The sequence below is a fragment of the Dermacentor variabilis genome, chromosome 1, assembly GCF_050947875.1.
Source record: "Dermacentor variabilis isolate Ectoservices chromosome 1, ASM5094787v1, whole genome shotgun sequence".
Lineage (NCBI taxonomy): Eukaryota > Metazoa > Arthropoda > Arachnida > Ixodida > Ixodidae > Dermacentor > Dermacentor variabilis.
Genome location: NC_134568.1, coordinates 35236205 through 35251754, shown reverse-complemented (window position 1 = coordinate 35251754; position 15550 = coordinate 35236205). Strand labels below are relative to the sequence as shown.

General features: G+C 47.6%; 1 protein-coding gene across 1 annotated transcript in view; it reads left to right on the top strand.

Annotated features, from left to right (window-relative positions):
• Positions 1 to 11074, top strand: part of LOC142576462 (uncharacterized) — a 115289-nt gene extending 104215 nt beyond the window's left edge. The window contains exons 4-6 of the mRNA XM_075686606.1: positions 4278 to 4629; positions 5449 to 5652; positions 6452 to 11074. Coding sequence (XP_075542721.1) covers positions 4278 to 4629; positions 5449 to 5652; positions 6452 to 6992 — 1097 coding nt within the window. The 3' untranslated portion in view covers positions 6993 to 11074. The remainder of the gene's footprint in view (positions 1 to 4277; positions 4630 to 5448; positions 5653 to 6451) is intronic.
• The last annotated feature ends 4476 nt before the right edge of the window (positions 11075 to 15550 follow it).

Below are 15550 nucleotides of genomic sequence, written 5' to 3'. Positions count from 1 at the left end.
AGCGGCGTATCTATCTATCTATCTATCTATCTATCTATCTATCTATCTATCTATCTATCTATCTATCTATCTATCTATCTATCTATCTATCTATCTATCTATCTATCTATCTATCTATCTATCTATCTATCTATCTATCTAACGCCATGTGACCCAATTCTTTACTAACTTGAGCCACTATGTACGTATGTCCTTGGGGTCATGGTAGTTCCATCGTGCCATACATACATAGTCATCTCGTTCTAGCCATGTAGTTCTCGTGACCGTGTCGTACCATCGTCATCATTTCAGAAACGTCATGAAATTGTCGCCATACCCTCCTTGTTATGCCGCCTTCGCAGTTCCATCGACGACATTCCATCATACTCATGCTGTCGTCATTCAATCGTGAGTATGTCGTGGTTGTCATGTCATCGTTGTCATTGCGTCGTCTGCATACGGTCATCGTCATACATTTGTTGTCATACCGTGGTCGCGATACCGTTGTCATCGCTCCATCGTCATTCCAGCTTCGTCATCTGATTCTCGCCGTACAGTTGTCGTCACGCTATCATCGTCGCACACTGTCGTCATTATTGTCGCCAGGCCACCGTCGTCTCGCTGTTGTCGCACCGTCGCCATCATTTCAGAAATGCCATCCAATTGCCGTCGTGCCGTCGTCGTCATGCCGCCTTCGTCGTTCCATCAACTTAATCTTTCCATTCCGTTATAATCGTGTTATTGTCAATCAATGGGTATTCTGCCACCGTTGTAGTTACATTGTAATAGCATCGTGTTTATTTATCGTAATCACTTCAGAATCGTGCCATCGGCGTCATGCCATCGTCATGCCGTCGTCCTCGTAATGCTTTCGTCGTTATATCGACGTCATCCCTTCTTCGTAATTCTATCGTAGTATACTGAATGCACCGTCGGCGTACGGTCCTCGTCGTATACCGTCGTGGGATAACCCTGGCGAGCGATGAACATAACACACATAACAAGGCGGGCCAATTAGGGAGCCCATTTTTGTCGCATGTAGCCCAAGCACTTGGCATCTCAGGAGGACCACTACAGATTCTAAATAAAGGTGTCTTAATCAATACGGCGTGTCGCTACGTGGTCGCTACATTGCGTGAATGCTGCTGATCGCATTAACTTCGATAGTCATCTTAAGATGGGTTCTGCCGGAACTCTTTCGTCTTTGCGACACTAAAAAACTCTGGTCAACGTTGTTCCCAGGTTACTGATACCTCGAATCCCTAGACGAGATTGTGCTCAGGCTTGTAACGGACGACCCGACGTTCGACGGAGGTAGCGCTGCGAGTTTCACAGTGGCGCCGCCCAAGAACAGAACGAGGGGTAGCGCATTGATTTGCTTGGGAGTGGCGGCTAAGCAAACATTAAGAGTTGCTAGACATAACAGAGTTGAATCAAAATGACAAAGAATCACGCTAAAGACATTGGAAACTATTTGATTGGCGCGAGACTCGCCGCAAAAAAATTCACTAGACTCTCTTCAAGTATCCAAACTATCCTTCGTATAGCACCAATGACAGGAGTTTCGGTACAGCTGGTTGTCTTTTCCAAGAGCAGAAGACGTGCCTGAGGCAGAGTCGTCTGCATTATAGTTTGTTGCTGCACAAGAATATGTAGGTTTTCGACAGCGGTCACTCATGTGCCGCTTTGCATTACCTGTACGGGATCGTTTTAACGGAAAAGCAAAAATTAAGTAAATTTTTGCTTTTTGCTTAAAGTAAATTAAAGTAAATTCATTCACATTTTTTTTTGTTAAGGCATAGTGCAAATCGCTATCGGTTTCCATTATCTTTCTTCATTATTTCTTCAAGCGAATTGAATATTCTGCCTCATTTTATAGCACAATTTGTCCAACTAATTAAATTCCCTTTTTAAGTGTCCATTGTTATTAATATAAACGCTTTAGGCCTACACGGATGCTGCTAAATTTCTCAACATTGGTGAGGGGGATGTGATAAAAAGAAAACAGAACGCAGAAAACTATATTGTCTCAGCGAATTTTTCTTTTGAATGTTATTTTCACGCGTTAAGTGGTAGCTCAATTCTCGTCTTCGCAGCCTTGTATATTTTTCAAGCACTAGTTGGGCTCCCTGCGAATTTACGTGAACAAACAAGCAGATCACATTCACGTTGCCTGCGTTGTACATGCACTGCACTGAAATAAAAGTAGACAGAGTCCAAATTTGCACATATTGCGAAACAAAGATGCCTAAACTGTCGACTGGAAAAACGGACGCCATTATAATGAAGCCGAATAAAGCCATAAAAACAGCATGTTCGATGTGATAGTATCATCGCACATGTGCGTTAGCCTTGTGGGTCACCAGTTTCCGTTTAATAAAAAAAATCTTCTAGTGGCCATGTATTATGGTATTGCTCAAAGCTAATAGACCAGCGTATTTAAATTGACATTCGCGCTAAATTTATTGGCTCGAGTTCCATCACTCTACATCCCAATGATTAAATGACATTCAAAAATGAAATTAAATGGCTGGCGGTGTGTACGGGAGTGTTCACCTACTCCTTCGCTATACCACACTGACGCACAACTGTTTAGAAAATGTAATGTGGCCATTCGTATCCCACCTTAAAGCACGAGCAAGATGATCAACGAATCTGCTTTTCCATATCTTCCTCCCCAAACGTAAGCAGGCGTTGTGTCGCTCCCGATGGCTGTTGCCAGCCTGATCCCTCCCTATTTTCCTAACAGTTTATTGCATATGTGTGTTTTCATACCGAATACTCGAATAATAATCTGTGCTTGTTCGGCTAGCAGTGAAATGGAATGAAATGTTTATTTCTCTCGCAATCAAAGTAGCCAGCAAGAGAGGATGCAGGGCAAGAAGCTGCTCTGATGCAGCTTGAAGAACGTCAGGCGCCCGTTGATCGCATGACAGTATCTCCGCAAGAACTGAGAACTCGACCTAGCTTCGTATAGGCTCAAGGGCTAATGGGTCGAACAGAACTGGGCCGGGCCTGAATCTCTTGGTCCCGGGCCGGGCACGGGCCAGGTTGAAAAACAACGGGCCAGGCTCGGGTGGCCCAACAAATGGTGCTTTCGGGCTCGGGCCGCGCCCGGGCCTGAAAAACTGGCCCGTGCAGTGCTGCAGTGACCACCATAGATCCACCGATGGTCATCGGGGGGGAGTCGGGAGTTCGGTGCGGTGATATGATAGCACGTTTCTTTTTTCTTGAAACGCGTGGTCACTCTTCACTTGATAAAGCATTAAAATAGGCGGCATCTCCAAAGAGCCTCAAAATCAATATCGAAAAAGAAATCTGCATTTCATTGAAGTCTCCTACGATTGGCACAAACGTATGAATGGAACGGATTACTTTCCCGCTATGATCTTTGCACCGGCCGATAACCATGGTGTAAACGCACGGGCCTATATGCGAGCTTTCGGAGTCGTTGTGCAAGCTTCACAACGTACGCCTTAGTCGCGTCCCCAAAGAGAAGCAGGAATGTGAGCAGCACGCGTGAAGGAGAAAACTTGAGCGAAAAGCGGCGTCTATCGCTTTGGCTCGATGACTTAGACTCAGATCTGAAATAATTCACAATCTTTAAGCCAAAAATCACAATGCGCTGTCGTACACAAGGAGGCATTTTTCGACCTTGTATAGTTAGTTAACCAGTGAGGAACAGTGAGCGAATTCTCACCTACAATCACCCGCTGCACACAACGTCTTCGCATGCTCGACGCTAGAGAGAGTCGAACTGCAGAAGTCAGCCTGAGATAACACGAACGACAGCGTTTGCACGAACTAGTTGTTTGGGGGGCGGGCCGAGATTTGAGCGGATGCCTGCGTTGATACAAGAAAACAGCGGGCGCCAATCGATTTTCTGGCGGCTCCGAACCGCTGACACAGCCCGTTGTTCTTTACAGGCATGTTTTTTTCAGATTGTCTATGGGCTAAGTCAACTGAGACCTTAAATATATTTCTCAACGGGAAAGAGAAATACATAGTTGCAAGAAGCAAAAGAAAAAAAAAAGCAAGACAACAGGACTCTTCCATTGTCTTTTGGTCTTCTTTTGGACTCTTCCGTGGCAGGTCGGGCCAAAATTTGCCTATTGGGTACAAACCCGACAGGCAAATTTAGGCCCGACCTGCCAACCCGGCCCGCTTTTGCCAGATTCATTTAAACGAAAATGGACGAACAATTCACCGCGTTTGCGGAGAAGACACGCGAGCGAGCTTGCTTCGTCCTGTTCACGTCGCAGCTGCTCTGACGCGCGTATACCACTGCTCGACTGCAGGTGGCGAGAAGCCGTACCGGTGTCCCCTGTGCAGCGACTCGTTCGCGAACCCGTACCCGGTGGTGTCGCACCTCATGTACCGCTGCCCCGCGAGGCACCACGCCGCGTCGGCCGAGGTGCCGCCTCCGCCACCTCCGCCCACGGTGCCACGGCGGACGAGTGAGAGCGCGCCAGAGCCGGTCTCCGGCTTGGACGCCAAGCCGAGGACGCCGCTGGCCGCGACTTCGCTGCCGGCGGCCAGGAAGGTCAAGGGCTTCGACATCGCCTCGCTCACCGACTGCTGCAGCGGTGGAGGAACGGAGAGCAAGCACCAGGCAGCGAGCACAAAAGACGCTAAATTGACGCTGGACAGGTATATGCACACCTGTTCTGCTCGTTCTGGTGTACCTCCCCTCTCCATAAATGAAGGAAGAAAGGAGGGGGGGGGGGTGTGTTGCTGTAGTTACGGGCTAAGACAAAACTTGCAATAGCTCAGCCCAAGAACGTCAAGGTGCCTCCTCAGAACGGAGCTGCTGCCTTCTTAGATGCAACCAAATTAACTCAACCGACGGTCAAGTGTACAGATCCCTCGCTTATGCTTATATGCACAGTCTAAGCGTGTGAGGTCCGCGGAATCACCTTCTGTGCATCTGTCTAATGGACGTACAGCGCATATTCCTTGCCTTAGGAGGCTACGTGTTCGCTCTGTCTGCTACCATGGTTAAATCTCCCCACCGCTACTGGTAGCTTACAGAATGTGTCATTCCTGAGAGTGTGTCAGCCTGGCGCTAGTTGTTCTTTTTCCTGGGGCCATCCCCACAGGCACTATTTAAAGAGTGCTTAGTTATTTAACGCAGTGTCTGAAGTGCTGCCAATGCTACGGTATCCAATTTGGCGACTAAATCATATTGCTGAAACTAATCGTCACCTATGTCACAGAACTTAAACTTCTATGGGTCGAAGGCGAAGCCTACAAAACTACATTGCAGTTTTGCGAGGCCCCTCACGCATGTTTCTCGTGGTCTGTGAAGAAAATGAAGGGTTCTTCGCGTGTAACTCGTGAAACAGTGGCGAATTTCGTTGCTTCGCGCTAAGTAAGTGTTAACATGCCGATTACGTATGCGAGCGAGAAAAAAAAAAGAACGTTGAACTGATGGCACTGCCCTCTCGTGTGCCGTTTCCTCGTGGACAGGTTGACGACTACGCGAGGTGAAGCCGCGACGGCGTTACCACAGGCGCATTCGCCGGCGGCGGCATCCGAGTATGGTGCGGCGGCCTGCGTGCCCGATGACCTGTCTTTCAAGCGGCCTTCCAAGAAGCGCGCCAGGGCGGACGACGACGCTGCTGCGACGGCGCCGCCTTCCAGCGCCTTCAAGAAGGTCGACAAAACGGACAGGTAAGCGGCGGTTCCACGACACGCGGCGCACTGCACGGCACACCATGCAAAACGTGCATACAGCTATAGCATGCCTCTGTCTCGAAGTAAGTGGCCGCAAAAAGTAAAGGACACACACGGCACGGTACGGTATACCGCTTGTGACTCGACCCACTACCTGTCGTACCAACAGCCGCATCCACCGAGTTCCCATCAGATACTCGGGTTCCCGCATCCGAAGCACCCTTCCTCCTTATAATGACGTGCCACGCCGTCGTGTCGTATGCGTCTTCTGACTAGCACTCGTTCTTTAATTTAAGGTGCACCTTGCGCTGGCAAAAGGTAACCACGTAGCGCCGAATGTGACTACAGCATGTGAAGCAGTTGAGACGCGCCGTAACTTTAGGGAACAGAGGGAGAAAAAAAAAGCCTCAGTGACCCATAACCTGAATGCCATGGATGAGTGTGCCGGTGGCGCCGTCTAACTAGGACATTTCTCGTTACGGCACAGCTCGGCCTGTATTTACAAAAAGCTCTTATACTAGAATTGTTCGTAAGAGTGAATCCCAGCCAATACTGATGCTGGGCACACTATTAGTGAAGGTGGCTAGCCAATGGCAAAGAGCATTCGGGAAAGAAAAGCCTTTTTGAAATTCGGCCCCATCCTGATTTACTGTTGGTTTGTTTTCCTTCTAGTGCCGCTTTGCATAACGTCGGTTAAGTGTCCGTTATCGGAATCCTCTATCCGAGCAACTACAAAACACAGCCACGTTCTCAGCATTTCACATTTCCTGTTTTAACTATAGTCTCCTCCGCGCAGGTCTCCGCCCGGATTGTCCCCTGTTGCCGGCGGCTTCCCATTCGCTTTTCCGTATGGCCTGCCGCCATCCAGCCCCCTCTGCGCCCAGTTTCCGCTGCTGCCCGTGTTCGGGCCACTCCTGGACCCCAAGGTCGAAGACGACGGTGTCTACGACAAGAACGCTTCGCCCACCGGCAACAACTCATCGGCGGCCGCAGCAGCCGCAGCAGCCGCCGCTGCCGCAGCCGCGCGACGGTTCCTTCCGGCTGCCGCCGCAGCAGCCGCCGCAGCGGCCGCAGCGGCGCAGTACCCAGCTGCCGCCGTACTGCCCTACCTCCCACCCTCGCTGGCAGCGCTGTCTCTGCCGTCTCAGAACTGGTGCGCCAAGTGCCAGACGAGTTTCCGCATGACCAGCGACCTGGTGTACCACATGCGCTCACACCACAAGCGAGAGCCGGACCCGGCCAAGAAACGGCGAGAGGACAAGCTGCGCTGCCACATTTGCCACGAGAGCTTCCGCGAGCGGCATCATCTCACCCGACACATGACGTCTCACCAGTGACGTGGTGATGAAGCGTCCCTCGCTACTGTAGCTGCACGGACGGTTGCCGCCGGGATGCCACGCGCCAGCATCGGTGTCCTCGAGGCTTCCTCGAAGGTTGTAAAAGAGAACGCGGCTGGTCCTGTGTCGTGCGCTACGTAGTTTCCTTGTTGGCAGCGTGCGACGTCTTCATTATCACGCGGTCGTCAGCGCTCGACATCATCGGTGGCACAGGTCTTCATTGACGGGGCACTTTGGACTGAGCCGCGTTGTGCGCCTGACGCACTTGCCGCTAAAAATATTGTGGTTTTGCCAAGTCCCGACCGTCGTCTATTTGGAGGTGGCTATCGACGTCTCAGCATCAGAGCCTGAAAGAAAGTGTGCGGTTAGGAAGTCGGCAGTCGTTCGAGCTGCCTTTTTCATCGCCGTTATCGACGTTATCCGAACGCCTGCACGGCACCTTGTCAGAGGCCGGCGCGAACCATCTGGTGGCTTGTTCCTATTGGTCTTCGTGATGTTGCCCCTGGTGACGCCCCTACTGTAGGCGCCAAAGAAGCCGTGCTTGTCTTGCTTCCTGGGCGCTCTCAAGCGAACTCCTGACTCTCTGTGCGGGCAATGGGGAAGTCTAGTCATCTCATCGTTGTCTTGTGTGTTATTCTTGTGGTGCGAAAGGTGGATAAGAATTACTTGCCGGTGGACATGGCCGTGACCTTAGGAAAGCGAATCAACTTGTGTTTGTTTTTTGTTATTTTGCTGAATTCGCCAAACAGGTTGAGCGGCTGGCCCGTCGACATAACAGCAGATAATAATAATAATAATATATGGAGTTTTACGTGCCAAAACCTCTTTCTGATTATGAGGCACGCCGTAGTGGGGGACTCCGGAAATTTTGACCACCTGGGGTTCTTTAACGTGCACCTAAATGTAAGTACACGGGTGTTTTCGCATTTCGCCCCCATCGAAATGCGGCCGCCGTGGCCGGGATTCGATCCCGCGACCTCGTGCTCAGCAGCCTAACACCACAGCCACTGAGCAACCACGGCGGGTGCAAACAGCAGATACGGCGCTGGAGGTGTGCTATTGTGTTCCTTAAGACTTGCTATTAAGAAGCAATGGTGTGAAGTCTGTGAAGTCTCCTATTTACAGTTAACTTAAGTGGGCATTTCTTGAAAAAATAAGATGCAGATGGTGTGCTTAGGTTATCTAAACGCATCAGACAGCAGCCTAGTCACTGTTTATCTTCTTTTTTTTCCACTGAGGGAAACTGCGACGTAATGTCATGGCTCCTGAACAATATTCTAGAGGCGTGGTAACACAAAGCGATTCCACACATTACAGTGAACCAGGCACATGTTCAAAAGGAAAACTTTACAATGTTTTTAGAGAGGGAGGATGTTCTTAGATTCTTTTAGCACACTTCGGCTGGAGTTCGTTGCTAATCCTGAGGTTGCACCATAGGTCGCCCGATATATTTATTCTCCAATAAGGGTGCTGAAAAAATGTTCGTGCGTTTTCGCAAAAAAAAACGTAAGTTCGGAAGGCGTGACCTCTATTATTATTATTATTATTATTATTATTATTATTATTATTATTATTATTATTATTATTATTATTATTATTATTATTATTGTCGTTCCTAGGCACGCTAAGTAAATTTTGACGAACTTATTGATTGATTGATTGATTGATTGATTGATTGATTGGTTTATTAATCGATTGATTGATTGAGCCGAAGCGAAATTACGAATTTTTATTCCGTGAACCAGCTGCGTTTGTTTTACCTGTCGGAACTACGCGGCACTAAGGGTAATATCGTATAAGATCAAACACTTACAAATAAACAGCTTCGTTCAGATGTCATTTTTTTTTATTCAGCGATAACATTCAGCGATATCATGCTTTCTTGTCGGACATTTGGTCTTCGTGGAGCTCAAGACAACTAGGATGGGCACTCGTACGTCATGGATATAGCAGGACGCTATGACAACAGCAACATGTGGTATATAATGTGTTCAGGGGAACACTGAAAGAAAAAACTAAAATTTTCCACTATAATGTTTCTTACACGTGCAGGTACGTAACATACCCCGCTCGTAGCAGTTTCGTAAGCAGTCGCAAGTTTGTGTGCAATTACGCCAGAGAAGCAGTGGAACGAAACATTGCAGTATTCTTTTCATTGCTTGTAAGAGTTTCCGCGTTAATTGCGTTACGTGTTTGCTAGAACCGTTATGCCAGCATTAGTATGGCGGGGGAGGGGGGGGGGCGGCTTTCACGGTCCGTACTGACAGCGAAATATGGCACTACAGCACCGCACTGCAGAAGGGTCACTTCTAAAGGGGAATAAATTCTTTGCAATCTCTTTGTAAAAGGCCCTTGCAGTTCGCTGGTTCAGGTCTACGCCCGAAAAATTCGTCTCGTCGTTATGAGCGAAACAATTGTCGGTGACACTGCGCCCCATCAAAAAAGTACCCCCGTCATTGTTCGACCCTCCTCGCAACTTTCTTGCCTTTACGATTTCATCCGAAATGTTTACGTGCAATTCACTATCTTTTCCTGCGAAAGGGTAATCTTTACGTCTCACGTATGAAAAAAATATGAAATGCATCTGGTGTACGTGTTGTTGATTTTGTTTGTTCTACCATCAATTTCGTTACCTACTTTCGGCGCAAAGCTACTTCGAATTTGAATTGTCTAGTCATTTTTCTCATGAACCGACGAAACCTTTTTTTTTTCCTCCATTAGGCAAATCACCCTGAATAAGCAGCTTCAGCAAAACACATGCCACGAACTACCTAACAGGCAAAACACCTGTTAAGATACGTATCTCAAGTGTACAGGGCGAGCACCGAAATTTTGAGGATATAGTTCGCAACATGCGTTCTTGAAGGTAAACAAAAGGTACAGGCCTTCTTGGCGATGTGTACTGTCGTCTTGCTCGAGCCATATCTCTTGCTCTTAATACGGGGTGTCCACTGTCTCATTGCAGGGCGCTATCCCCCACAGTATAGGACATCTTTCGTGTCAGCACGGTACGGAAAATAAAAGAGATAAGAGCCACCGTCAGTATAGAAGAGCCTCGCGTACAAAACAGGTGCCGAAATGGACACCGCAAAAGAGACGCAGAACGATGCTCGCCAAAGTGTTGTTCCCGCCAGTTCTGGCCCCAAGGAGTAGCCTTCGTTTAAGAGATGCGACGTTCCTTGCCGTGTCCTCTTTCTCGGTTTCTTTTTTGAACACCCGTAGGAAACTCCACAGGCACGAGAGTGTAGTTGAAATCGACGTCGTGGTTCATGGATTAGAATACCAATAAATGACCGTAATTAATCTCACAGCTTTATTGGGGCAAATTTAGTGAATGCTAGTCACGGATGGGAGAGGAAATGAATGCAGACGATAGGGGTTGAGGCTAACCTTATCTGAGAGACTCGCGATTGGGGCCACATGCGTGAGCATGCGAAGAAATAAGAATGGATGCTCGAGAAAATTAACGTATACATTCACTCACGTGTTACCACTACTAATTGCGCAATCGCCCGCAGCAGAAATCGGCAGACAAATTGCCCAGTGGAAGTTGTAAGTACTGTAGACTGGGAGCCCATGTGCATGGGCGGAAAACTGTAAAAAAAGGAAGAAAGAAAAAAGGAAAACGGAAGTGTTTCTGCATTACCATTAGCGCTACGAACTGATTTACAGGTCAACCAGTACACGTGCGAGGCTCCTGGCTACATATGAGCTGAGTGACAGCGTATGTTGATTGACGAACAGTGTATTAATGCCTGTATGAGACTCGTCTAAAGCCGAGTAATATTACTTACTGTCCCTTGGGCCACCAGAGGAAGCTGAGATAATACACGTGGACTCAGCGCCGGGAGTTACCCAGCGGGTTCAGTGCCAAACCAGAAAAAAAAAGTGCGAGTGTTTCGGAGAGCGTTGCAATATTGTACACATCACATCTACATGTATACATATAAGAAGATATAGATATTGTGTTTCAACGTGTCACGTGCACAAACTCGGTGTCAGACGAGAGAGGAGACGGCGCGACTTGTGTACGACGACGACCATGTCACGGTTTTGAAGGAATAAATATCTCTGTTGTTGGAATACAAACCGGCTTGGTGTAATAGTGTCGTTTCTTTCTTTTCTTTTTTTCAAGTGATAAGCAAATCAGTCCCCAAGGTGGACGAAGTCATGAAACGAAACGTCGTTCTCGACCTGATTGCTGCAATATGCTTCAGATGGAGAGCGTATCGTTTGGAAGCTGTAAGGCTTACTGGCCAGCATCCTCACGCGGTCATATTCCACTCTTCAAGTTACAGAGACTGTCCTTGTCAGTAGATTGTTCCGGGTTCAATTTTCAGACGAAGTTATTGGTATATTGAACTACGAAGTTATTCATTGAGGAAACCATCTGGCATGCATTTGGTATCTGGTCTACCGCAACGTTACCTTTGATGTCTTACAAATCATATTATCCTTGAAGACAGCTTGCGGGCAGTGCTTGGGATAAAGACGAGCCCATTCTTCGGAATGTGCGGCAGGGGAACTCCGTCGCGGCTGTCTCTTAGTGGTGATCGTCACGCAATGACAGCGCAATTAATTTGCCGACACATTGGTACAAACAGTTGCAATGTATTCACCAGATTTCAGAACACGCAGCATTAAAATTAAGCTTCGAGTATAATCAGAAAAAAATGACTCGCCATCTCGGCCTTGCGAAAGTGGATGTCCAGCGAAGCTGTTGAAAACCACCACTACAACTGCTGAGGGTGGTTAATGCTTTATTGCTTTAGAGTAATTGTAGTAATCATAATTTAGAGTAATGGGAGTAATGGTAATTTTGACAGCACGCCGCCGCCTATAGCGGCGCTGCAAGAACATTGAAATCAGTGGCTAGGCCGGTTATTTTATATACGAAAGGCTAGAGACGTCACTCCCCACATCGCAAGCTGCCGTCGCTGCAGCAGCTAGAGAGAGAGAGAGAAAATGAAGGTAAGGATGTTAACCAGTCAAGAGTCTGGTTGGCTACGCTGGGGGAAGAGAGAGAAGGGAGAGAGAGAGAGGGTACAGAGACATGCAAAGACAGTCATTGAGTCAAAGTCGCTCGTGCAAACCAGACGTTCTCAGAAAGCACAAAAGTGTCTTCACTGCCTTCTGAGCCGATGTTTGGTGGGGACGGTGTTCTATTACTGTCTGTTCACTCAGAGGACGATCATCTAGTTTCCTCAATGTGTTGCACAAAGATTGGCTTTGTGCTTGAAATTGAGGACAGTAGCACAATAAGTGGTCAATGTTCTCCTCGCATCCGAAAACATCACATGCAGGACTATCAGCCACTCCAATTAATGCTGAGTAAGCTTTCGTGAAGGCAACTCCCAGCCACAACCGACCCAGAAGAGACGCTTCGCGTCGGTGCAGTCCGGCCGGAGGTCTGAGTTGCAGTGAAGGGTTCAGTCTGTGCAGTCCGGTGCGCCTTGTATGTGCGGTATTCCACTCTGCTATGGAGATCACGTGGGATATAATGCGAAGTTGTCTCCCAACGTCGGTTATTGAGAGAAGAATTGGGACACAGCAGTCTTCTTTGTTTAACGCCCGAGATGCCTTATCTGTGTCATCATTTCCAATGATACCGCAATGACCTGGTACGCGTTGAAATAAGATATCATGGCCTTTTTCTCTCAAGTGTTGGACAACTTCCACGATTTCGCACGTGAGCTGATCGTGAGTTCCATGTCGGAGAAACGACTGCGCACATTGCAAGGCCGGCCTTGAATCGCAGAAGACTGCCAACTTTCGAGGACTTTCAGCTAGCGCGACAGTAATCTTTACCGGGAAACGTATGCGGGGAGCTCTACGTGCTTCGCATTGTTATCAGGAGCACCTTATTATCAATGATGCTGTTTGAGTGATTGTTTTGTGCTTGTTCTTCATTAAAACGTATGCTGTTCTATACGTTGTATGCGTGCTTCCAAAGAACGTATGCACTGTTCACTTCAATTTGCTCACTGTTTGAAGCATCTGCCTTACGTGGGTACGAGCCACTGCTCCTGGCCCTGCACAGCCACCGGGATCGGCCCACATTTTCGCTGACGAACACGGACACGAAAAATACCGACCAACCAGAGGCTAACAGCATCGCTGTAGAACACGCAGCTTGGTCGCACAAAAGTCCGGTGAAAGTGAAAGTAAGCGCCTTGTTATATAATAGACTTATCTTCAACAACCTTCTCCGACTGCCTTTGTAGGAATACGTGGGTGTCAGTAACAATAATGTGTGTTACAGCAATATTACTGTTTACGCTTCATCACCACAACAAGGTCTAGAGCCGAACGGATGCGTAGTGGCGCAGAGTGATGAAGACAAGCCAGCAATAGCTGAATATCTGGTCTTAAGAATACCACAAGCTACGATGACAATCCTTGCAATGACTCGGGAGCAGAGTTGCGGATTGGAGTTGAGTTGTTGAGTTGAGTGGTTGTAGGCTACTGGTGGGATTAGCCTTGCAGTTGCTGCCGGCAATTGCTCCACCGTAGCGACGCTTAAAATACATAAATCATATAAATCAGACACAGACCTCACAACTACACATAGTCACTCCTAAGGTCGCCATGTGGAGGCCAAATCCGTGTCCTGCAGGTAATTTAAAAGAAGGCGAGAAACTTCCTTCCTACCTGACTGGTTCCCGCGCGGGAAAACAATGTCCTGAAGAGAACTGTGAGGAATTCCTGCCTTCTTGAGGGACCCGAATAACACACTCATTTCCGCGTTATACACAGTACAGCACATAAGGTAATGGTCTATATCACCGCACACACCACACGTTGAACATAATGGAGACAACGCCAGGCCAGTCTTATACATCCACGCAGGGGTACGAGCACAGCCCGTGCGAATGCGGAGCAGTAAAGTGGCTTGGTTTCTTCAACAACACCAACAACTCAACTTGCGGATTGGAGCCCTTTCTTTCATTCCCACTCAATTCCGGAGAGTGGAGTTGTCCGTAGTTCCCCTCCTTTTAACTCCTCCGAATGGTTAGCGTTGAACCATTCCCACTCCTTGAGTGGCTGAGCTGGTCCATTTCATTCCTCCAATTCCATTAAATTAAACCTTTTCTCCGTAATTGTTTGCTACTTGCGCTTGCGTGCCTAGTGACAACAATAACTTTTTTGAAAGTCTTAACAACGTGACAAATAATGTTGCGTAATATTTTGTTCTATTACTTTTAATGTTACTTGCATACTGTTTTTCTTTTTTGCACCTCTTATCTCTTCATTGCGTTGGTGCCAGTAATCTACATAATATCAATTGAGTAAATTGCAAAGTAATCTTTCACCGCGTCCTTCGTAGAAAGTGAGGGAAATTATTTTAGAAAAGAAAGCAGGCAAACGACTTACGAAGTCAGTCCTTACTACAAAGCAGAATGCTGCTGTCGCAGTAAATGAGTTCAGAGCCGAAGAAAACGCGCAGTGTCCTATTAGTGGCACGAGCATCGAGTGACACTATTGTTTCTTGTGAAGCACTCCCGGTTCACCTCCTGAGACGACCGGGGACGAAATTCAGCATAAACCAGACAAAAATAGAAAAACAATAGTACAGCACAAAATTTAAGGGTTTCTTTATAGATATGATATCAGAGCATACGGTTAGTTACAATTTGAGTTACTGGAGTGTCTGGAATAATTGGAATTAAATAGAAATCACTGAGACGACCTGGGACGAAATTCAAGATAAATCAGAAAAAGAAATAGAAAAGCGATAGTATAGTACAAAATTCATGGGTTTCATTATAGATGTAATTTTAGAGCATGAGTTTAGTTACAACATGACTTACTGAAGTGTCTAGAAAAATTGAAATTAATTATAAATCACTGATTACCGCACGCCAAAGCACAGAATCGTAGACTTTAGAGACCTGCCACGTGAGCACGACTTTGTCGAAATTCCTGGAAACCCGGAAGTAGAAAGCCGAAGTAATGAAGTTAACGATGACCTTAATAATGACGTCACGCCGAAGAAGGTGGCCTGATATTTAACCGGCTAATCAATGGAAAACAGTTGCCTCCGAGTTCGGTTCGTGCGCTACGTTCGCCCAAAGAACACCAACGCCGAGGTGCGAGTGCCACTAAGAGACACCTAAGTCAAAGATTAGGGTCGCCTACCACTGTTTTATTTCTTTCATTTCGCATTCACTGGCATGTTAACAGGCACTACATTGACGCGAAGGCGTCAAATGGACCACTGAGGGGAAGAGCCGGCGGCGTCCGTAGCAGCGAAACGGCGCCTAAGTTTCCAATGGCTGCGACGCCACGTCACGAGCACGTGAGGCACGCTCGTGGCGCTGACTCGCACTTGCTGGCTCGAGCGGTTTAGAAATTAATGCTGGAGTGGCAGCCCTCGCTGCTTCTTACCTGCACAAGACAGAGTTTGCCTATACTCCGACTCCACAGCTGAAATCCGCTCGCAGTACACTTGCTTGTGGTAACTTATTACAAATGCCAGGCCAATTGAAAAACAAAAGCGCGCAGTGTCTGGCTAAAATATTGCATTGGGCTGCGTATTATAGCGCCACGATGTGCCG